The 26,025-nt window shown below is 40.6% G+C and overlaps 1 protein-coding gene across 6 annotated transcripts in view; it reads left to right on the top strand.

The window, feature by feature from the left end:
• Nucleotides 1–26,025, top strand: part of fbxl7 (F-box and leucine-rich repeat protein 7) — a 185,045-nt gene that overhangs the window by 28,533 nt on the left and 130,487 nt on the right. For 3 of the 6 annotated variants that reach the window (XM_059945691.1, XM_059945697.1, XM_059945696.1), the window contains exon 2: nt 52–153. The exons of the other annotated variants lie outside the window; for them this stretch is intronic. In XM_059945691.1, the coding sequence (XP_059801674.1) occupies nt 52–153 (102 nt within the window). The remainder of the gene's footprint in view (nt 1–51; nt 154–26,025) is intronic. 6 annotated transcript variants of the gene reach the window in all.

The following is a 26,025-nucleotide window of genomic DNA, read 5'->3' as shown; positions in this document are numbered from 1 at the left end:
TCAGACACCATATAATTTCAATCAACCATTTCTTCTTTATTGCAACTTTAGCTGGCGAGAGATCTGAGATCTACAGTGGGCAAGAATCCCCTCTTGCCGACCGGAACTCCCAGGATCTCTATCTTACATGCAGATACCATCCCTATTATACAGGTATTTTGCAGATCTTCTAAAAATTATGACAGCCTTCGAGCAATCAGCACAACAAGTGGTCCATATTTGTCCATATGTTAGCCCTGCATACGGAGCTTGGTGCAAAAGCCTACTCAAGTCAGTTTTGACCACAGGTTAATTATAAAACAAGTTAATCATAAAGCAGGAACAATCTTAATCAAAAAGGGAACGTTATGATCTGTCACATACATGACTAACTCAAATTAGCCATTTTAGCAAAACAGCCTTAAAAGGGGATAACAATGCACCAAAAATCTTTTAGCCGTAAAAGGGAATAAGACAGTAAAAAGACAGTACCTTCTTTACATTGTCAATATAGTGTAGGGAAGTGTATGAACATGCACTTTAGTAGAAGGAATAAAGGCATAGATTTGGGCCCCTTATCTAAGAAAAGACGTACTGGCATTGAAGAGAGTTCTGAAGAGGTTCATGAGAATGATTCTGGGAATGAAAGATTTAATGTATGAGGAATTTTTAATGGCTTTGGGCCCGTACTCACTGGAGTTCAGAGGAATAAAGAGAAATCTCACTGAAACCTATCAAATATTGCAAGGCCTAGATAGAATGGATGTTGAGTGGATAGTTCCAAGTTGCCTAATTCAGCTGCTATGTCTTATGGTCTAATATTAATTGTGATTTCAATAGTGTAAAGGGTTCGAGAACTTTTTGACCCTCTCTGTAGACAGACCAATGAGGGATGGAGCATTAGTAGAAATTATTTTGGGGAATGTAGCCTACCGGTAGGATGGACTGGGAGAGCATTTTAGAGAAAGTGACCACAATTCTGTTTTAAGATGATTATGGAAAAATAATGATAGACTAGGAATAAAGACTTAAATTGGTGGATGGCAAATTTCATTAAAATTGACAGGACTTGGCAAAGGTAAACTGCCTCCACCACAGTCTGGCAAAGCATTCCACAGATTTATTACTCTCTGGCTAACAAAATTCCTCTTTACCTCTGTTCTAAGACGTCACCTCTCAATTTTGAGTCTGTGGTCTCTAGGTCTAGATACCCTCACCATCAGAAATATCCTCTCCACACCAACCCAATCCAATCCAGTACTTTCAACATTCAGTAGGTTGAGATTTCCACCCCCCCCCCCCCCCCCCACAATATTCTTCTAACTTCCAGTGAGCACAGGCCCAAAGCTGCCAAATGCTCCTCATGTGTTAACTTAATTTCCAGAATTATTCTCGTGAACCTCCTCTGGACTCTCTTCAATTTCAGCTCATCCTTTCTGAGATATGGAGGTCAAAACTGTTGACAGTACTCCCAATGTGGCCTCATCAGTGTCTTAAAAAGGCTCAATGTTATCTCCTTGCTTTTATATTCTTTTCCCTTTGTAATATATGCCACAGACACAAATATATGCCTCCTTTACCACATCCTGTAAATTAACCTGAGTCTTGCATGAGGACTCCTAAGCCCATCTGCACATCTGATTTTCAAACCTTCTCTGCATTTAGATACTAGTCCACACTATTGTTCCTTTTACCAAAATGCATTATCATGCATTTTCCAACACCGTATTCTGTCTGCCACTTTTTTGTCAATTCTTCCAATTTTATGACCTGCTGCAGTCGCATTGCTTCCACAGCACTACCTACCCCTCCACCTGTCTTTGTTTCATCCGCAAACTTTACCAGAAAGCCAACAATTCCATTATCTAAATCACTGACAAACAACGTGAAAAGTAGTGGTTCCAATACAGACCCCTGAGGAACACCACTAGTCAATGGCAGCCAACCAGAAAAGGCCCCTTTTATTCGCACTGGCTGCCTCCTACCTGTCAGCCATTCTGCTATCCATGCCAGTAACTTCCCTGTAATGAAAGAGTTAGGAGTTTGAGAATATCCGGTGTTTGGGGAGAGCATTCTGACTGTTTGCTTCACAGCCTGGTGTAGAGACCCTAGTGCACAAACAAGAGGCTGCCTGGGGTTTGTAGACTCAGCCAGTTCTAGCCTGGGCATGGCCCTCGCGTTCAAGAGGCAATGCCACAGGAAGATGGCTTTCCACCCGACGAGCCATCACCATCCAGGATGTGCCCTCTTCTTGTTACTGCCATCAGTGAAGACATGAAGCCTGATGACCTACATTCAGTGATTAAAGAACAGCTGCATCCCCTCTGCCATGAGATTTTGGAAAGATCCATAAACAGTCTCTTGTTTTTTATATTTTATTTTGTAACTTTATTGCTATTTTTGCTTTTGCACTGTACTACTGCATCAAAACAATAAACTTGACATCAAATATGTCAGTGATAATAAACCTGCTTTTGATTCCAATAAGGTTCAGAAGTTTCTCCCCAGGGTAAAAAAAATCTAAAGCTTAGGGGCATAGATTTAGAGTCGGTGGAAAACAATGAAAAGGGACCTGAGGGGCAACTCTTGCATCCAGGGGATGCTGAATACATGGAATGAGCTGCCAGAGGAAATGATTGATGTTGGTACAGTAGCATAATTTAAGAGGCAACACACACAAAATGCTGGTGGAACGCAGCAGGCCAGGCAGCATCTATAGGAAGAAGTACAGTTGACGTTTTGGGCCGAGACCCTTCATCAGGACTAACTGAAAGAAGAGTTAGTAAGAGATTTGAAAGTGAAACATTGAGGAGCAGATACTTCCCATCCCCATACAGGCAATTTTGGCTGATAACAACCTCAATTTGAAAATTTCTTTTCTCTCTGACCCTCTCACAATCACTCCTTGCCTGCTCTCCATCTCCCTCTGGTGCTCCCCTCCCCCTTTCTCCCTAGCCTCCCGTCCCATGATCCTCTTCCTTCTCCAGCTGTGTATCCCTTTTGCCAATGAACTTTCCAGCTCTTAGCTTCATCCCTCCCCCTCCAGTCTTCTCTTATCATTTTGGATCTCCCCTCCCCCTCCCACTTCCTTTTTTTTTTTGGTAATTTTTTATTGAAGTTCATCATCAAACAAACATTTCCATAAGATGTATTTCAGAGATTGTACATATATATCATATAATCATTTATGTCACAAATCTCCACATAGTATTTATCTGCAGCATACACTTATAGAAAAGAGTGGAGAGAAAAACAAGCAAAAGGAAAAAACTGTGTACAAGTAGGGAGTTTTACAACATATTCATTGATTTGTGAGAATAAAATCAGGCCTGTGAGGCATTATGTAGTTAAACCATTTTTCCCAGTATGAATCAAATTGTTCCAGTTTATGATTAACAAATGCTGTTATCTTCTCCATTTTGTAAATGTCCATTGTAATTTACTTCCATACATTTAAAGTTGGGCTCTCCTGTGATAACCATTTCCTAGTAAGAGTCTTTTTACAGCCACCAACAGTATATTTATTAAATATTTATCCCTTTTCAACCATTCTTGAGGTATATATCCAAAATATATGGTCTTACTCTCTAAGGATATTTCACATTTAAAGATGTCTTGTAGGGCATTGTGTATCCCCCTCCAATAGTCTTTGATAACAGGGCAGTCCCAAAAAATACAATGATTTGCATTTTGATTTCCACAATTTCTCCAGCAAACAGGGAGGTTACTACATAATGGGATTTCTGAGAGGGTGTAATAAAATACCTTAACAAGTTTTTCTATCCAAACTCCCTCCATTTCTTTGAACTGGTACACTTCTGTTGATACCTCCATATTATTGTCCATTCTTCCTCAGATATAATTATCCCTCCTTCCTTCTCCCATTTTGTTTTAATGTATGAAGTCGAATGTGTTTTAAGATTTGACAACCCCTTATACACGCTTGAAATGATTTTACTACTGTTATCTCAATTATATGCTTTTCTGAATAGCTCTATCAAGCATGTATTTGCCTTGGTTACATTTTTAAGCGTCATATTAACATATTATTGCATCTGTAAATACCAATAAAAATCTTGTTTTTCTAATAAGTATTTCTCTTTAAGTATTTCAAAACTGAACATCATTTAAGAATTGCAATATCTCCCTCTAGATTATATTCTTTTATGGTAGTTTTCCATATTTTAAGAGTCAATTTCACCCATGGGTTATCAATAGTATTTATGTACCTTTGCAGATACCAATTCTGGTACCTCAGCCAGAATTGCTTGTATGGGGATGGGAAGTACCCGCTCCTCAATGTTTTTCCATTGAGCGTCATATGATGGGTTGCACCAACATATCACAGCTCTCAACTGTGCTGCAAAATAATAATCTCTTAGAGAAGTTAGGCCCCATCCCCCCTTTTCCTTTGCTAATTGCAAAGTTTTGAGACGAACTCTAGGCCTTTTACCCTGGCAAATATACCTCGGTAACATCTTTTTCCATTCATTGAATTGATTTTGGTTAATCTCTGTTGGTAGGGTCTGAAAGAGATATAACAGTCTGGGCAGTATATTCATTTTAATAGACTCAATCCTTGAACTGAGACTGAAGAAAGGAATCGGGTTCCATCTTGCCATATCTTACTTAATTTTTTAATATAAAGGCTGATGATTACATTCTGATAATTTTGCCAAATCTGTTGACATAATGATGCCCAAATATTTGAAAGACTCTGTTTGCCAAGCCCAGGGATATCTACTTTCAATTTCTCTTGGTGGGCTATAGTAATATGAAAGTAATTGGGTTTCATCTATGTTGATCTTGTAGACTGATAATTGACCATATTGTTCAAAGGATTGCATCAATTTAGGTAAAGAGTATGTTGGTTGCCCTAGATAGATCAAAATGTCATCCGCGTAACAAGTCAATTTATGCTTTGTCCCTTTAATAGTAATTCCCATGATATCTTCATTTTGTCTGATGTATTGAGCTAATGGTCTCAGATATAATGCAAAAAGTAGTGGTGACCATGCACAACACTGTCTCATGCCCCTTTCTAGGGTAAGGCTATTTGATAAATATCCATTGATTCTAATCCTAGCAGTAGGGTTGTCATATAGTGTCTGTATAGTTTTACTAATTGTGTCTTGGAAACCAAATCTATGCAAGACTCTGTAAAGAAAATTCCAATTAACCGAATCAAATGCCTTTTCAGCGTCCACACTTATCACTATTGTTTCGATTTTATTTTTTTGAATATGATCCATAATCAGAAGCGTCCTTCGTATATTGTCTTGTGTCTGGCATTGTCGTATAAAAGCTGTCTGATGGTTATGTATCAGTATGGGTAGAAACTCCTCTAATCGTTTGGCCATGATGGAGGTAAATAATCTATAATCTACATTAAGAACGGATATTGGTCTAAATGACCCACATTCCATTATATCCTTGCCTTCTTTCGGTATAGTTGAGATTATCGCTTCCTTCCAACTGGGTGGCATTTGTGCCTTTTTTAGAGCCCAGTTCAGTTCAGTGTGGGGAGTAAAACAGGAATTAACTCATTTTTAAATTCTTTGTTCCACTCTGCCGTATACCCATCTGATCCTGGTGACTTGCTTAATTTAAGCCTACCAAATGCAGCTTTTAATTCAACTTCAGTTATGTCAGCAGTCTTCGTTCTATTTTGTTCTTCGCTTAAAGTGGGTAACTCTAGAGAATTCAAGAAGGTGTCAATTTGGGTTATGCTTCCCCCTGGAACTTTGGAATATAGAGTTTCGTAAAACACTTCAAAAGCTTCCTGAAATTTGCGGAGCTTATTTTTTAATAATTTTTGTTCGTGGGTCCTTAATTCTATGAATTGTATTTTCTGTTTTTTTTCAGTTTCCACACCAGTATTTTCATAGACTTTGATCCACTTTCATAATGTCTCTGTTTTAGAAACATTAAATTTTTCCTGATTTCTTGCATAGCCAAACGATCAATTTCATTCCTAATTTTAATTTCCCCAATGTATCCTGGGCCAGATTCAATTTGCGTTTTTTCTCTGGTTCCTGCAGCCTATTTTGTAATTCCTCTTAATGTTTTATTCCTTATTTTTTTCTTATATGAAGATATCACTATAATTTTCCCTCTTAAGACAGCCTTCAGAGTATTCCATAAAATGGGAGGTGAAACCACTCCATTATTATTAAATTCTAAGTAGAGACCAATTTCTTTTTAAATTTGTTCCTTAAAGTACAGATCATTGAGTCGGCGTGAATTCAGTTTCCAAATAGTATTCTTTGGTTCCAGGTCAAAATCAACAGATAAATATATAGGTGCATGGTCACTTACATCTATTGTCCCAATTCCACAGGTGTTTATTTTGTCTTTGTCTTTTCCAAATGTTTTGAAATAGTCTATTCTTGTATATACAGAATGGGGAGCAGAATAATGAGTGTAATCCCTTCTGTCAGGGAAAAGGTCCCTCCATATATCAATTAAACCAACATACTCAAAAAGTGTATTAACTTTCTTATGTAAGGATTTTGTTTCATAGGTTTTTCTATTGGAAGAGTCTAAGTTTGGTTGTAATTGTAAATTTAAGTCTCCCCCACATATCAGGAGACTTTCTGTTTCCGCTACCATAATATCAGTAATTTTCTGAAAGAAACCAATATCACTTCCCGGGTGTGCGTATATATTCAATAGAGTAACTGAATTTCCGTCTATATTCTCCCTTACCAGAATATATCTGCCCTCTTTATCTCCCATTTCAAATACTTTCAAAATTTAGTTTACTTGATATAAGAATAACAACTCCTCTCCTATGTCCTGATTTATGTGAGGAGAAAAAACAGATTAGTGAAGCCCATTCTCTTTAATTTTCTATGCTCATGAATGATGGTTAAACTTAAATGAGTTTCCTTTAAATGTACTGCATGGGCTTGTTATTTTTTCATTTTGGATAAAATTCTGTTACGCTTGATTGGATTTAATAGCCCATCAACAGCAAAAGAAATGAATTTTACTTTGTCCTTAGCCATCTGTATTTATCTGTCAATGTATCATTGAAATTAGCAGAATAAAACTAAGCAGTGAATGTGTGATTCCAAGGCTGAGGTCTCTGGTAGATGACCCTGCATTGAGCTAGAGGAAATGTCTAGCTGTGGGGGATAACCCTCTCCTACTTGTGAGTTAAGAGCCCCCATTGCAGTATTCATAAAAGTCAGTGAACAAATCCATTACACAGAAAATATTTCCCTGTGTACTCCTCCTATATACATACACACACATATTACATACATACACATATGCACACATATGTATTACATGCACATATGCACACATGTATATTCTGATTTTGGTGGGGAAAAAGGAGTAAGTGAGCGAATAAAGAATAACTACTAAGTAATATAAAATTAACATTATAGTAAGTATTTCTCGAGATAGGTATATCACCGTGTACTTTCGCTTCTGTTTAGCTTCTCAACATTTTTAAAGTTAGCCAAACCTTATGGCTCTTCTGAAGGGGTTGAGAGCTGTCTTTGGAAAACTCCCAGTCTCTTCTTGATATAATTCTCTCGGCCTCCTCCCGTCTCCTGCCTTCTCGCTTCTCACACTATTTCCCAAGCGGAGCGGTATAATTCCTCTGCCAGGCTTTCTCTCAGTTTGGTCACGCTGACGAGCAACCCTCTGGCCTTCATGTCTGTAGTCGCCTCTTCCACTGTCTGGTACAACCGCGTCCCATCTTCATAAAACATTTGAAGTTTAGCAGGGTATGGAGTTTGAAATCTAATCTTTCCTTGTTTTAATATTCGCTTTACTTCAGAGTATTCCTTACCTTTCTGCAGGACCGCGGTGGGGGGGAGGGGTAATCTTGGTCAAAATATATTAAGGACACCCTCTTCTTACCCCAGGCCCCTCGTAGAATCTCTGCCTTGGTACTATATCGAAGGAATTTAATTATTATTGAGCGTGGCTTATCTTCTCTGCCTCGGAAAGGCTTTGGGACGAGCGCACAATGCGCTCTCTCAGTTTCCAGCTCCATAGTCGAGGGAAGCTCCAACGCGTCCCGCAGCAACTTTCTGACAAACTCCATCATAGACATGCCCTCTGCCCCTTCGGGAACGTTGTATATTCTGATACTTTTCCGCCGTGATCTTCCCTCCAGGTCAAGCAGTTTACCTTCTTGTTGATTTAATATTTTTATTGTCTTACTCCATATCCGTTCCACGTTTTGAATGCGATCTTCCTTCTCAATTCGAGTCTCTGTCACCGCTATTTTTTGATTGACGTTGGCAAGCTCTGACTTAATATCATGTAGCTGCTGCTTTATATCTTTCTAGAACTCCCTTATCTCTTTCAAAATTTCGATCATACTTGCCGCTTCGCCTGAACGAGACTTAGCGTCTACCTTGCTTTTTCCCCATTCTTGCCCCTCTTATTAGTTCAAATAGACCATAGACAATAGACAGTAGGTGCAGGAGTAGGCTGCTCGGCCCTTCTAGCCAGCACCGCCATTCACTGTGATCATGGCTGATCATACACAATCAGTACCCCGTTCCTGCCCTCTCCCCATATCCCTTGACCCCGCTATCTATAAGAGCTCTATCTAACTCTCTTGAATGCATCCAGAGACTTGGCCTCCATTGCCTTCTGGGGCTGAGCTTTCCACATATCCACCACTCTCTGGGTGAAAAAGTTTTTCCGCAACTCTGTTCTAAATGGCCTACCCCATATTCTTAAACTGTGGCCTCTAGTTCTGGACTCACCCATCAGCAGGAACATGCTTCCTGCCTCCAGCGTGTCCAATCCCTTAATAATCTTATATGTTTCAATCAGATCCCTTCTCATCCTTCTAAATTCCAGTGTATACAAGCCCGGTCACTCCAATCTTTCAACATATGACAGTCCCGCCATCCCGGGAATCAACCTTGTGAACCTACACTGCCCTCCCTCAATAGCAAGAATGTTCTTCCTCAAATTTGGAGACCAAAACTGCACGCAATAATCCAGGTGGGGTCTCACCAGGGCCCTATACAGCTGCAGAAGGACCTCTTTGCTCCTATACTCAACTCCCCTTGTTATGAAGGCCAACATGCCATTAGCTTTCTTCACTGCCTGCTGTACCTGCATGCTTGATTTCATTGACTGATGTATAAGAACACCTATATCTTGTACTTCCCCTTTTCCTAACTTGACTCCATTTAGATAGTAATCTGCCTTCCTGTTCTTGTCACCAAAGTGGATAACCTCACATTTATCCACATTAAACTGCATCTGCCATACATTTGCCCACTCACCCATCCTGTCCAAGTCACCCTGCATTCTCATAACATCCTCCTGACATTTCACACTGCCACCCAGCTTTGTGTCATCGGCAAATTTGCTAATGTTACTTATAATCCCTTCATCTAAATCATTAATGTATATTGTAAACAGCTGCGGTCCCAGCACCAAACCTTGCGGTACCCCACTGGTCACAGCCTGCCATTCCGAAAGGGACCCGTTAATTGCTACTCTTTGTTTCCTGTCAGCACAGCCATTTTCAATCCATGACAGTACTCTGCCCCCAATACCATGTGCTCTAATTTTGCCCACTAATCTCCTATGTGGGACTTTATCAAAGGCTTTCTGGAAGTCCAGGCACACTACATTCACTGGCTCTCCCTTGTCCATTTTCATAGTTACATCCTCAAAAAACTCCAGAAGATTAGTCAAGCATGATTTTCCCTTCATAAACCCATGCTGACTCGGACTGATCCTTCTACTGCTATCCAAATGTGTTGTAATTTCCTCTTTTATAATTGACTCCAGCATCTTTCCCACCATTGATGTCAGGCTAACCGGTCTATAATTCCCTGTTTTCTCTCCCTCCTTTCTTGAAAAGTGGGACAACATTAGCCACCTTCCAATCAGCAGGAACTGTTCCTGAATCTATAGAAAATTATTACCAATGCGTCCACGATTTCTAGAGCCACCTCTTTAAGTACCCTGTGATGCAAACCATAAGGTCCCGGGGACTTAACAGCCTTCAGACTCAACAGTCTATCCAACACCGTTTCTTGTCTAATATAAATTTCCTGCAGTTCATCCTTTACCCTAGTTCCTTTGCCCACTATTACATCTGGGAGATTGTTTGTGTCTTCCCTAATGAAGACAGATCCAAAGTACCTGTTCAACTCGTCTGCCATTTCCTTGTTCCCCATAATAAATTCACCCGTTTCTGTCTTCAATGGCCCAATTTTGGTCTTAACTATTTTTTTGCTATTCACATACCTAAAGAAGCTTTTACTATCCTCCTTTATATTCTTGGCTAGTTTACCTTCGAACCTCATTTTTTCTTGGCGTGTTGCCTTTTTTGTTATCTTCCCAGTCCTCTGGTTTCCCACTCATCTTTGCTATGTTATACTTCTTCTCTTTTATTTTTATACTGCCCTTTCCTTCCCTCATCAGCCACGGCCGCCCCTTACTCCCCTTAGGATCTTTCTTCCTCTTTGGAATGAACCGATCCTGCACCTTCTGCATTATTCCCAGAAATACCTGCCATTGTTGTTCCACTGTCATCTCTGCTAGGGTATTGTTCCATTGAACTTTGGCCAGCTCCTCCCTCATAGCTCCATAGTTCCCTTTGTTCAACTGTAATACTGACACATCCGATTTTCCCTTCTCCTTCTCAAATTGTAGGTTAAAACATATCATATTATGGTCACTACCTCCTAATGGTTCCTTTACCTCGAGGTCCCTGATCAAATCTGGTTCATTGCACAACACTAAATCTAGAATTGCCTCCCCTCGATAGGCTCCAGTACAAGCTGTTCTAAGAATCCATCTCGGAGGCACCCCACAAACTCCCTTTCTTGGGGTCCAGTACCATTCTGATTCTCCCAGTCTACCTGCATGTTGAAATCCCCCCCCTGACAACTGTATCATTACCTTTGCGACATGCCAATTTCAACTCTTCGTTTAACTTACACCCTACATCCAGACTGCTGTTTGGGGGCCCGTAGATAACTCCCATTAGGGTCTTTCTACCCTTAGAATTTCTCAGTTCTATCCATACTGACTCTACATCCCCTGATTCTATGTTCCCCCTCGCAAGGGACTGAATATCATTCTTCACCAACAGAGCCACCCCACCCCCAAATACTTTTGAAAAATACTATATTTGATGGGTTAATGGGGCTTAATACGTTTTTTTCCAGAGGAGATAGTGACTTAAGCTGCCATTCTCGATGATGACATCACCGGAACCCCCCTCCCACTTTCAAATCTCTTATATCTCTTCTTTCAGTTAGTCCTGACAAAGGGTCTTGGCCCGAAACATCGACTGTACTTCTTCCTATAGATGCTGTCTGGCCGCCTGCGTTCCACCAGCATTTTGTGTGTGTTGCTTGAATTTCCAGCATCTGCAGATTTCCTCGTGTTTGTAATTTAAGAGGCATCTGGATAGGTACATGGAGAGGTATTGGTTGAAATGGGTGGAAGATGTGGTTGTATAGACTCACCAGGCTGAGGGGCCTCTATCCATTCTGCATTACTCAATGAAGCTGGCTGATTTTTTTTAAGCGTTGGCATGCTACCAGATGACTCGATTATGTCAAATTTAACAAGCTGTGGTGAATTGGTGGAAGTCATTCCCACAGACAACTGGGTATATTTAAAGAAGAGGTAGGTTTTGATTTGTAAGGTTGCCAGAGGGAAATAGGCAGGAGAACGATAATGAGATGGAAAAATAAAATCATCCTTTACTGAATGATGAAGATCCACTGGGCTGAATGGCCAAATTCTGAAACCACATCTTTTCTGGCACTCCTTTTTAATAACGGTAGTGAGGAAAAGGTTGTAATCCTAACATCACGTGGGAAATCTATTTGAACAAATTTTTAGGGACTAGATTAATGATCACTTGAAAAGGCAGGGACTGATCAATGTTCGAAGTAAATTTATTATCAAAGTTCATGTGTGTCACCATATGCAACACTGCAATTTATTTTCTTGTGGGCATTCACAGAAAATACAAGAAACTCAATAGAATAATGAAAGATTGCACCCAACCGGATGGACAAACACCCAATATGCAAAAGGGAGCAAACTGCAAGTACATAAAGAAAGAAAATAAAATAATAACACTAATAATAATAACACTAAATAATAACAATAATAATCAAGATATACTGAGGCATTTTCCAGGACAACTCTCTATGCCCACTATTGTCCTGTCGAGCTTTAAAACCGCTTTACTGAATCGGATGAAACTTGGGTATCAGATCAGGAACAACCAAGCAATTTATAGCTTGACATCCTTTCTATACATGGATGATTTGAAACTATACGCTCCTTAACCAGTAAGGCTAAATCAATTAATTCAAATAGTAGTGCTGTTTTCAAAAAAATATGAACAGGAACTGTGAGCTAGATAAGTGCAGATTATTAAACATAAAGAAAGGTGCAATAGAGCTGATAGAATATAAAACGAGCAGGATACAGTACTACTGAAGGATTAATATGAAATGTATATTTGGGATATCATCAAGCAAAGGAAATAGATCACAGTGCAATAAAAAGAAAATTTTCCACAGAATTTACTTCAAGGCTTAAGAAAGTATAACAGAGAGAACTCAGTAGTAAAATATAACGAAGGCAAGAAACACTTTGGCTATATCTGTACAAATGTATTCATTTGGCATAACATCTTGGTCCAAAACCATTCTGAAAAATTTACAAAGAAAAATTGAACTGAGATGACAAATTTCAGAAAGCACCATGTCCACTCAAATGCACTTAGATTAACACTACCTAGGACAGAAGGAGAAAGAGGAATAACAGACATAAAAATTAAACAACCATCAGACAAAACTTCAAAGGATATATTTTTATCAATGAAAGCAGGATTCAGCATGTGAGCATAGGCAATTGTGATAATACACACCAATAAACAAAAGCATAACCCAGAAAAATGAAATTATCACTATAGAATAAAAAGTTAACCAATGGAAGAGTATGATCCTTCATGGAAGACATCCCCGCGATCTGAGCAGAGCAGATGTCAACAAGGATGTGTCAAATGCATGGCTCAGAGTTGGAGATCTCTTCCCAGAAACAGAAGGGTTCCTTGTGGTAATACAGGACCAGATAGTTAACACAAAAAATTGAATTGAATTGACGTTATTACTTGCATCCTTCAAATACATGAGTAAAAATCTTTACATTACATCTCTGTTCAAATGTGCAATTATAGTAATTTATAATAATATGTAAAACAGGATAGTGGATATAACATAAAAATACAGTAGCGTTAGCATGAATTAAGCAGTCCGAACGCCTGGTGGAAGTTGCTGTCCTGGAGCCCGGCTTTTATGCTGCGGTACTGTTTCCTGGATGGTAGTAGCTGGAACAGTTGTGGTTGGGGTGAGTCGGGTCTCCAATGATCATTCGGGCTTTTTTTATACACCTGTCTTTGTAAATGTCCTGAATAGTGGGAAGTTCACATCTACAGATGTATTGGGCTGACCGCACCACTCTCTGCAGAATCCTGCAATTGAGGGAAGTACAGTTCCCAAACCAGGCAGTGATACAGCCAGTCATGATGCTCTTCATCTTGCCCCTATAGTATCGAATTTGGGGAGACCATAGCAAACTTTTTCAACCATCTGAGGTGAAAGAGGTGCTGTTGTGCCTTTTTCACCACACAGCCGGTATGTACAGACCACGTGAGATCCTCGGTGATGTTTATGCCCAGGAACTTCAAGCTGTTCACCCTCTCAACCCCAGATCCATTGATGTCAATAGGGATGAGCCTGTCTCCATTCCTCCTGTAATCCTTTGTTTTTGCGACATTGAGGGAGAGGTTGTTTTCTTGACACCACTGTGTCAGAGAGACGACGACTTCTCTGTAGGCTGCCTCATTATTTGATAATAGGCCTATCAGTGTAATATCATCAGCAAATTTAATTAGCAGATTGGAGGTGTGGGTGGCGACACAGTCATGAGTATGCAGAGAGTAAAGGGAGGTGGCTTAGTACACAGTGTTGAGGGGCAGAGGTGAGGGAGCCCACTCTCACCACCTGCCGGCGATCTGACAGGAAGTCCAGGATCCAGCTGCAGAAGCCAGGGTGAGGGCTGAGGTCTCTGAGCTTCTTGTTGAGCCTGGAGGGAATTATAGTGTTGAATGCTGAGCTGTAGTCCAAGAACAGCATTTTCACATGAGCTTCCCTCTTCTTTAGGTGTGTAAGGATGGTATGAGGAGCTGTAGCTATTGTGCCATCTGTCAATCGGTTGTGTTAGTCGGCAAATAATAGGGGGTCCAGCGTGGGTGGTAGCATGCTGCAGGTGTAGTCCTTGACCAGCCTCTCAAAGCATTTGCTTATTATTGAGCTGAGTGTGACAGGACACCAGTCATTCAGTCATGTTATCTTGGTCTTTTTAGGTACAGGGACAATAGTGGATATTTTGAAACAGGAGGGCACTCTACACTGGGAGAGGGAGAGATTAAAAATGTCTGTAAACACACCTGCCAATTGTGCCACACACATCCTGGGTACGCGCCCTGGGATGCCGTCCAGTCTTGTGACTGTCCACCCGTTGGAAACATCTGCATGTTTTGGCTTCAGAGATGACCAAGCTGCTGGTCATACCATCTGCAGGTATCCTCGGGCTCAGTATTGGCGACTTCGAATCGAGTGTAAAAAGATCTAACTCGTCCGGGAGAGAGACATTAATGTTGGAAACTCCACTGTGTTCAACTTTGAAGTGTGCAGACCTTGGCATGTGCTGTATGTGTTTTTGGTGGAAAGTTGAGTCTGAATCTTGTCTCTGTATTGTTACTTTGCTGCCTTGATGACTTTGTGCAGATCATAGCTTCTCTTCTTTAGCTCTTGCTGATTACCAGCAATGTAAGCTCTGTCTTGCTCGATAAGTGCTGCTCACACTTGATCCAGGGTTTCTGATTTGGGAAGACCCTGATCGTTTTCTAGGGGACAACATCCATGATGCACTTCCGGATGAAACCCGTGGCCCCTGCTGTGAACTCGGAGATATCCTCATCGTGGAAGACATTCCAGTCAATGTCATCAAAGCAGTCTTGCAGCATGGAGGCCGATTGGTCAGACCAACAGTGGACGGTTTTAACTATGGCCACCTTTTGTTTCAGCTTCTGCCTGTACTTTGGCACCAGAAAAATGGAGGAGTGATCTGATTTACCAAATAGAGGGTGGAGGAGCTCTTTGTTAGTATTGCGGAAGGGAGAGTAGCAGTGGTTGAGCATGCTATCTCTACCCGTGTGCTCACCTGGATGTGTTGGCAAAACTTTGGAAAGACTTTAGTCAGAAACACTCTGTTAAAGTCCCCAGTGATGATGAAGGCAACCTCCAGGTGTGCAGTTTCCAGGGTGCTGATGGTCTTGTACAGTTCTTTGAGAGTCAGGTCAGTATCAGCCTGCGGCGAAATACACACCGCTGTGATAATAACAGCCATTAGTTCCCTAGGCAGCCAGAAAGGTCTACACAGCAGCACCAGGTACGCCAGATCTGGGGAACAAAAGAGTTTGAGAGCATGCACATTCTGGGGTTGCACCAGGCATTATTGACCATGAGTCATACCCCACCTCCTTTTCGCAGAGAGGTTTTTACACCTGTCCACCCGGAACAGGGAGAACCCAGAGGGCTCGATGCCATGATCCGGTATCTCCTCCACCAGCCGGGTCTCCACGAAGCACAAAACGTTGCATTCCTTTGTTACCCGCTGAGAGGAGATTCTGGCTCTCAATTGACAAAGCTTGTTGTTCAGGGACTGTGCGTTAACCAGGAGTGTGCTAGGAAGCGGCAGCCGATTAGCACGCCCTGTCAACCTGACCAGACACTGGCCCTTCTCTCTTGCCTCTGATGCCACTTTCATGGTAGCTGTGGTGTAGTAGGTGAGTCTCCCACTGCTCACACAAGCAGGAGATCCCAGTGTAGAAAAGGTGGCGTGTAGTGGGTAAATGCTGTATTCCTGATGTTCAGGAGAGTCAGTCTATCATATCTGATGTGACTATCAGCTACCTGAACAAGAAATGCGAAGGAAATTGCAGAAATCAAAAGTATACTGTAAAGTTGGAATGGAGCTTGCAGCACTGCTGCCATTAATGGTGCTATCTTCCCCAGTGTCTTTCAAAAATAAATAATAAAAGACCAATAAGTTCAAGGCAATAAATGTAGAAAATGGCAAGAGAAACCAGAAACATTACAGGATCCTGCAGCAGTTTAACTCAATCTGATTACTTACACAGACACAATCAAGTGGCAAACGTCATTCACCAAAATCTTGCTTTAAAACACAAACTCATAAAAGAAACTCTACTATAAATACAAGCCTGATCTAGTTTTAGAGTCAGAGTCCCACAAATGATATTATGACTGATCCATTATTACAGATAGACAATGTCTGGATATAGAGGTTAAACAAGCAAGAACCAGTTATCCCCTCTGGCTCAGGAGCCTGATAGTTGAGGGTGCTTCCTGAACCTTGCGGTATGAATCCTGAGGCTTCTGTACCTTCATCCAGATGGCAGCAGCGAGAAGAGAGCGTGGTCTGGATGGTGGTGTCCTTGATGATGGATGCTGCTGTCCTGTGTCATGTAGATGTACTCAATGTTGGTGTGACCATGGAATGATTGTTGGTGCTAGGGGTGGAGTGAGTATCTCAGAAATTGCTGATCTCCGGGGATTTTCATGTGCAACAGTGTCAGGAGTTTACAGAGAATGGTGTGAAAAGCAAAAAAAAATCTAGTGAACAGCAGTTCTGTAGGCAAGAATTCCTTGTTAATGAGAAAGGTCAGAGGAGAATTGACAGCGTGGTTCAAGCTGACAGGAAGGAGGCAGTAATGCATTACAACAGTGGTGTGCAGAAGAGTGGACAACCCATTGTACCTTGAAATGCATGGAGGGTAAAGCCACACTGGGTTACACTCCTGTACCTAATAAAGTAGCCACTGCTTATAGATGGAGTTGACAGCCAGGGGCATTGTGTCAATGAGCAATACAGTCTGAGATGTGTTGGGGCAACCTGCAATTGTCACCACACTTTCAGCTCCAACACAACGTGGCCACAGGTCACTAAACCTTAGCTGTAGGTGTCTGGAATATGGGAGGAAACTGGTGCAATTGGAAGAAACCCACATGGTCACAGTGAGAATGTGCAAACTCCTTACAGACAGCTGCAGAATTTAAACCCTGATTGCTGCCACTGGCTCTGTAAAGCATTGTGCTTGCCTCTATGGTACCATGCTTCCTTTACAGTAATGGGTGAGAGATTTTGAAAGGAGCCATATTCATCCTCAAACACACTGATGGAGAGTGTGGTGGAAGCTGTGTTACGAACTCAGTTTTGGAGTGTCTGGATGAGCACTTGAGTTGCCTAGGTTATGAGCCAAGAGGTGGAAGATAAAATTAATTCAGCTTGGAGCTCAGTGGTTCAATTTAGTATCAGAGGATGCAAACAGTACACAACCTGAAGTTCTTACTCTTTACAGACATCCACAAAACAGAAAAGAACCCAAAGAATGAATGGCAGAAACATCAGAACCTTAAAGCTCCCCTACCCCCTCCCACGCACAAGCTGCAGTCAAAGCATCAGCCTTGATCGAGAGTCCATAACCAACAGTTCAGTATGTCACACAGGCTGTCTCTCTGTAGTGAGGGAGGGAGGGAGGAGTTGCTCCTGAAACAAACGAGTCAGAAGGCTAGCAGATTGCTCTTTCGATGTTACAATCTGCCATGTCACTTCTCCAAGCCCCCAATTCAAGGACCAACAGGCTGTCACTCACCATCAAAGGAGACAGAGATGGCTCGATTGCAGAGGCCTTCTTCTGACAGAAGAACACACTGCCTGCTGTCCTGATATTTCAGTCTCCTATGACGCTTCAGTCGAAGACATCGATGAGGCGCTGGCTTGTTTATGGGCTGCATCCCAGAAGTGCACGTATACCAGCCACTCCTGGAGATATCGAAATACAGGCCGCATGACGAACCCAAGAATGAGGACCCACTGCCCTTGGAGAACCGTAGTTGGAGCTGCAGCTGTAGATCACCTTGAAAAGAAAAGAGAGACATGAGAAAAGAAGAGTAAGCTGTTTTGCAGAATTGGACGAAATGGCCTGGGCCTGAAAAAATCTCTGGCCCCATCTTTTCTCGCTCTTCCCAGTCCCACTCATTGGTCAGGGTCAATATGGATGTGATGGGTTGAATGGCCTGTTTCCAGATCCAACAACTTATCACTGTTCTACATGTTCTACACTGTCTGTATCTTTTTCTTAGAGAAATCTAGAAATACCAACCTGGCTGATCACAGCGAATCACATGGTTCTGTGGGATGGCACTTTCACACAGTGATCAGCTTTACCTGTGCTGAAGTCACTGTCAGAGGGTTGCAGCAGTGCAGTAAGAGGAATGCTGTTTGCCTCTGGTTCCCTTTAGCATGGTAAACTCGCAGCTGCTCTCCCTGAATTTTGTGTGTGAGGGATAGAATTGCACCGATGCCCTCATTTGTACTTTAACATACAGGAGGAATGTGCTAGATGCAGGATATTATGGCTGCAGTAAAACTGACAGTTGATGCAACGTGAAGCATAGCCTGGTTCTGAGGATGATGTTAATTAATTAATTTAGAGATACAGTGCAAAACAGGCCCCTCTGACCCTTTTGAGCTGCAGCATCCAACAACTTCCCCCATTTAACTCCAGCCTAATCACAGGATAATTTACAATGACCCATTAGCCTACTAACCAGTATGTCTTCAGACTGTGGGAGGAAACTGGAGCACTTGGAGAAACCCACATATTCCATAGGGAGGACGTACAAAACTCCTTACAGAGCACACTGGGATTGAATCCTGAGCTGTAATAGCATCACAGTAACTGCTCTGCCAAGATGTAGGAGCAGGATTAAGGAATTTGGTCTATCGAGTCTGTTCCACCATTCCATCATGGCAAATTTATTATACCTCTTAACTCCATTCTCCTGCCTTCTCTCTGTAACCTTTAATGCCCTGAAGAATGAAGAATCTATCAACCTCTGCTTCAAATTTGTTCAGTGACTTGCCCTCCATACCTGTCCATGGCAATGAATTCCACAGATGCACCATCCTTGGGCTACAGAAATTCCTCCTTATCTCTGTAATAAATTGACGTCCCTCAGTTCTGAGGCTGTGTCCTCTGCTCCTAGACTTCCCTGCTATAGGAAACATTCTCTCCACATGCACTCTATCTAGTGTTACGGATTCAGGCAACAATAAATATGAGTTAGGCAGGGGCTTTTATAACAAATAACACGTTTATTAAACACTGAAAACAAACCCCCCAAAAGTAAACAAATCACTAACGTAACCGGAAATCAGCTGCTGTGCGGCAGCTTAAACAGTTCTTAAAGCAATGAAGCTTAAACAGTTCTTAAAGCGATGTTGCAAAAACAGTTCTTTAAAGTAGTATTGCCAAAAGTTCAAAATGCTCACAGTCCATTTAAGGGAGAGACTTTTTAAGACGATTTAAATTCTCTCTCACGTCGTGTTGCTTAGGTTCCCAAGATCGAACTTTTTCCCACGAAGAATTTACTAAACGAAACGGCTTAAAGGCACTGACCTTACCTTTACAACACTGTACTCAATCCTTTCTGCTATTTCGCAGGGATTAACATGAGAACAGTCAACGAATTCCTTCCGAATAAGGATCAAACAAGGTCGAACCTGTTTCACCATCGAAATCGATTCTCCTCGATCTTTAACTCCCGAACTCCGATCTTCACTCTCCACTGATTCTCAACTTAGCAGTATTGTAAAGAAACTGCTGGCAATGACCTTTTAAACTTTAGGCATTAGATAAAACTTCATCTTTCAACTAAACTGCGTCATCACATTAAATTACGCAGTGGCATGAAGTCAACATGGCAAATTCAGCCACGAACTGCCCCTCCTAACAGGGAGGGGTCCTCCTTTTATACCCTGTGTAAAAAAAACCTGTCACATGACCTCTACTGGCAGGAAAATGATGTCACTCCATCATCACAAGATCATTACCTCAAGTCCAGTATAACTTCAACCCCAGTTACGTGACAAGGGTACCACTGTCACGTGTCACGAGTACATAACACCTCCCTCCAAAAAAAACATTTTTGGTCTGACAAGAACAAAAATTCCAAAAATTATTTACAAGAAAAACAAATATATAAATTTTATGACATACACAATATACAATACCATCATATAACATCTTACAACTCACAGTACAGTAGGAGTGTTACAATTAAAAAAAACACTCCATAAAAAAATTACATTGTACATTCAACATTGAGATAGAAAATCAGCAACCACATTATCTTTACCTTTAATATGAGTTATCACAATATTGTACTCTTGTAACATCAAACTCCAATTTAATAATCTTCTGTTTTTGTTTTTCATCTTACTCAGAAAAACTAACGGATTATAATCAGTGTAAGCAATAAGTGGGTTTTGAGTTGTACCAACATATACCTCAAAATATTCCAAAGCTAATACAAGAGATAACAATTCCTTCTCTATTGTCGAATAGTTTCTTTGATGCTTATTAAATTTCTTAGAAATGTAAGCTACTGGATGATCAACCTCATCACCCTCATTCCTTTGCATTAATACTGCTCCTGCAGCCTCATCACTAGCATCCACAGCTAATGAAAAAGGTTTTTCAAAGTCAGGTGCCTTAAGCACAGGTTGCTGACATATCATTGTTTTCAATTTTTCAAATGCTTCTTGACAAGGCACTGTCCACACAAACTTCACATTCTTCTGCAAAAGGTTAGTTAATGGAAGGGCAACATTAGCAAAATTCTTACAAAATTTTCGATAATATCCTACCATTCCCAAGTATCTTTTGAGAGTTTTTTCCCCATTGGAGTGGGAATCTCTAAAATTGCCCGAACTTTTGCCTGAACAGGAGCTACCTTACCTTGACCCACAACATAACCAAGGTAAGTCACAGTGGCATGTCCAAATTCACTCTTAGCTAAATTAATACTTAAGTTAGCTTTTGAAAGCCTTTCAAACAATTTCTCCACCGCAATAATGTGTGCTTCCCAAGTATCATTTCCTGTCACTAAATCATCAATATAAGCATCAGTACCTTTCAATCCCTGAATCACAGAGTTAATCATCCTCTGGAAAGTACCTGGGGCATTCTTCATCCCAAATGGAAGAACATTATATTCATATAGCCCAGATGGAGTTACAAATGCAGAAATCTCTCTACCTCTGTCCATTAATGGAACACACCAGTACCCTTTCAATAAATCAAATCTTTGTAAGGAACTTTGCTTTTCCAACTTTATCTACACCAGGGGTCAGCAACCTTTACCACTGAAAGAGCCACTTGGACCCGTTTCCCACAGAAAAGAAAACACTGGGAGCCGCAAAACCCGTTTGACATTTAAAATGAAATAACACTGCATACAATGTTTTTTTTTGCCTTTATGCTATGTATAAACAAACTATAATGTGTTGCATTTATGAAATTGATGAACTCCTGCAGAGAAAACGAAATTACATTTCTGCATGCAACAAAAACATTTTGAACTCCGAAAAAAAGACGTTGGGTTGAAAGTTACTTTTAAGTAAAATATTCAATGTCTATTTGAGTCCTTCTTGTATTTATGAAAAACGCCGAACTTAAATTTTCCGCCCGCAGCAAACCAAAAATAACGTCAGCCAGCTGTCATCCTGAAAAATGAAAGGACTATTTCACTGAACTATGAAAAAATATGAATATAAGTAAAATAATAGGCAATTAAAATATTTATCATACTTGGTTAATGGGATTTCTGCTCCTGGACCTCAGCGCACAGCGTCTGCACATCAGGGCTGTATGATGTCACCTTCATCTTTACACAGGATCGCAAGCTGTCATCTGTGAGGTTTTCAATATCACTCCATTTGTGTTTCTGAGCAAGAACGGCCTTCTGACGGGCAACATCTTCAAGGTCTGCTGTCAAGCGTCTAAACTTGGACACCCATATGTCTTTGTCGGCTATGTCGGCCAGTTCCATCTCAAGATCAGGTTGACTCACACCTGCCAATGCAGTCGTATTCAGTAGGGAAGGATCGATGCTTAAGGGAGTGACCGGGAAGGATAATGTGTTTTTTTCCTCTCTGAACTCACAGAAGCGTTTCCCAAACGATGTTTGCATTGCGATGATTGCAGAATGTAAATACTCCGAAATTATCATGTCGTGACCTTGTTTGAACTCTCTCAAATTGGGGAAGTGAGACAAAGTGCCTTTCTGTAAATCTCTGGCAAGCACTGTCAACTTGCGCTCGAATGCCAAAACATCCTCCAACATGTGCAGGGCTGTACGTCCTTTCCCCTGAAGAGCTGTGTTCAGCGTGTTCAGGTGCGCTGTCATGTCTACCATGAAGTGTAGCTTTTCCAGCCACTCTGGCTGTTCCAGCTCAGGAAAGGTGAGCCCTTTGCTGCCCAGGAAAGTTTTCATTTCTTCCAGACACGCGACAAAGCGTTTCAGCACCTTCCGTCTGGACAGCCAGCGATAAAAACACGTTGTAGCGGTGTCAGTAAACTGCAGTCAAAGATAGCTTTATTCGAACTAAACAGCCTTGCTTTTAAGCCTCCCTCAACCCAGCCCCCATGGACGCAGATGCTGCAAAAGACGCGTACTCACAAACCCCCGTAGGCTATCTCCCTTAGCCGGAATGCCGGCTAATTGTGAGCCGTTTCGGATGTGGCAGGAAATGTACAAGATCACCATAATTACATTTCAAAAGCTAACAAACTAACATAAAATACATTTTAATTAAATACTGACCAATTATTTCCCAAAGCCACAGGGAGCCGCAGCACAGAGGTGAAAGAGCCACAAATGGCTCGGGAGCCGCAGGTTGCCGACCCCCGATCTACACAATCATCTACTCTAGGAATTGGATATGCATTTGTTTTCGTTACAGCATTCACCTTCCTATAGTCCATACAAAACCTAATACTACCATCTGGTTTTGGCACCATAACACAGGGTGAACTCCAATTCGAGTTAGAATGCCTAATAATATTATTCTCTAAAATATGTTTAATTTCTTTCTCAGCAAGTTCACATTTTTTATGTTCATCCTATATGGGTGTTGTTTAATAGGTTTGGCATCTCCAACATCTGAAGCTATAGTAGTCCTTCTCGGAACATCTGGAAACAAATCCTTATATTTAAAAAGTAATTCCTTCATCTGTTGTTTCTCCTCTAGCTGTAAATGTACTAATTTCTCATCAATATTTTCCAGAATAGTTGAATTTGATAACCAAACAGAAACAATGTTGGATTTAGAATGAAACTCAGATGAATCATCTATCATGTTCCTAGTTAAATTAAACTCATTCTCACTAACCACAACAGTCACAGTATCAGATTGTTTATTATAATATGGTTTTAACATATTTATATGGCAAAGTTGTGTTGACCTTCTATGATCTGGAGTTTTTATCACATAGTCCACATCATTGATTTTAGACACAATTTCACAAGGACCATGAAATCTAGCTTGTAAAGGATTCGTTTGCACTGGGAAAAGAACCAACACCTTATCTCCTGGCATAAACATCCTCATCCTAGCTTCTTTATCATACCAAGTTTTCATTTTCTCCTGAGCCAATTTTAAATTTTCCTTGGCTAAGCTACAAGCTTTATGTAACCTGTCCTTAAATTTCAAAACATAGTCCAACAAATTAGTGTATTTCCTTACTAGTCCACTGTTCTTTTAATAAAGCTAAAGGTCCTCTAACTCTATTCCCAAACACAAGTTCAAATGAACTGAAACCTAAAGATTCCTGTACCAATTCCCTTACTGAAAATAAAAGTAAGTTTATACCCTCATCCCAATCATTTTCATTTTCCACACAATATGTCCTAATCATATTCTTGAGGGTAGAATGAAACCTCTCCAAGGCACCTTGTGACTCTGGATGGTAGGCAGACGAAGTGATTTGCTTAGCTCCCAATTTATAAACTATCTGTTGAACCAATCCAGACATAAAATTACTGCCTTGATCAGTTTGTATCTCCTTAGGTAATCCAAAATAAGTAAAGAATTTTATAAGGGCCTTTGTCACAGTTTTAGCTTTTATATTCCTAAGTGGTACTGCCTCTGGAAACCTAGACGAAGTACACATGATAGTCAACAAATACTGATAACCAGTTTTTGTCTTTGGTAATGGACCAACACAATCTACAATAACTTTAGAAAATGGTTCACCAAATGCTGGTGCACCAAATAGGTTGTAATGGAGCCACTGGTGTAACTTGATTTGGTTTACCCACAATTTGATAAGTATGGCACATTTTACAAAACATCGCCACATCTTTTCTTAGACCAGGCCAGTAAAAATGTTTTAAAATCTTGTCCACAGTTTTCCTTACCCCTTGATGTCCACCTAAAGGCACACTATGAGCTAAAGTCAAAATCTCATTTCGATAAACTTTAGGGACAACTACCTGGTAAACAACATTCCATTCCTCACTTGCAGGAATTGTAGGCGATCTCCACTTCCTCATCAACACTCCTTTTTCCAAGTAATATCCTACTGGCATCTTCTCGATTTCACTATCTAGTAAAGCTTGTTCTCTTAATTTTATAATCTCAGGGTCCCTATTCTGCACTGCTATCATCTCCTTCTGAGACAGAGATAAATCTTCATAGTCAGACTTACTCCAAGAATCTTGTTCAAACAACGAAGGTAAGAAAGTCTCTGACACATTCTCAAAACTCGAATCCTGAGTTGAACAGTCATGAGTAACAACCTCAATCTGCGTATCAATCTTTTTAGCCATAGCTCTCGTCACAACACAGGAAGAATCTGTGTTAGAATTCATCTCTGGTTCCTTAGACTCCATTGTCAAATGCACTTCAGGAAAAACTTGTCCACCTGCCAAGTCATTACCTAACAATAAAAAAATATCCTTCACAGGTAAGCTAGGTTGTAATCCTACTTTAACAAATCCTCTAACTAACCCTGACTTTAAATTTACTTTATGTAAATGTACAGGCATAAAATCACTCCCAACACCTCTTATATAATTTACCTCACCAGTATCAGACTCTTCATTAAAGTTCAACACACTGTCTAACATCAATGATTGAGAAGCACCAGTATCCCTAAGGATTCTTATTGGCGCCAGAGTAGATCCTTCTTTCAAGGATACAAACCCTTCAGTTATAAAATGATCATATCCCTTTCTAACTTGGTCAGACTCTAACAAAACCTCATTTGTGTTTATCGAACCCTGTAATTTTATAGGTGCTTCAGTGTGTTGCACACAAGCATCTGGAACTGCTTCCTTCTCTTTCTTTTTCAATCTGAAACATTTAGCTATTACATGGCCAGGCTTCCTACAATAGTTACAAATAAGACAAAACTGTCTTTCCTTCACAGGTTTTCCTTCCTCCTTACCTTTCTCATTAACTTCTGATTTAATTACTGATTTACCTTGAGACTCCGTATTATTTCTCCTCTTAAAAATTCTGCCCTGAGGAAATTTATTCTTATGAATTAAAACATACTCATCAGCTAATCTAGCACAGTCCTGCAATTTATCAGTGTCCCTCTCATTTAAGTAGGTCCTTACTTCAACAGGAATGCTTCTTTTAAATTCCTCCATTAAAATCAGCTCTTTCAATGTATCATAGTCCTCATTTACATTTTTAGAAGAAACCCATCTCTCAAAACACATAGCTTTATCATAGGCAAATTCCACATAAGTCTTTTCCACAGACTTCTTCAAACTTCTGAATCTTTCTCTATATGCTTCTGGGACTAATTCGTATGACTTTAAAATATGCATTTTCACAATATCATAATCAAGTGCTTGCGCAGCAGTTAAAGCTGTGTAAACTTTGCTTTTAATTACACTCTGTAACAACACTGACCATTTATCTTTCGGCCACTCTGACATCCGAGCAATAGTTTCAAAATGTTGGAAATATCTTTCCACTTCTGTTTCACTAAATGGTGGGACCAATTTAATTTCTTGACTAGCAACAAAAGGCTTTTTAGAACCAGAAGACTGATTCCCAAACCTTAAT

The sequence above is a fragment of the Hypanus sabinus genome, chromosome 20 (assembly GCF_030144855.1).
Source record: "Hypanus sabinus isolate sHypSab1 chromosome 20, sHypSab1.hap1, whole genome shotgun sequence".
NCBI classification, from domain to species: domain Eukaryota; kingdom Metazoa; phylum Chordata; class Chondrichthyes; order Myliobatiformes; family Dasyatidae; genus Hypanus; species Hypanus sabinus.
This window is presented reverse-complemented; position numbering and strand designations above follow the sequence as displayed.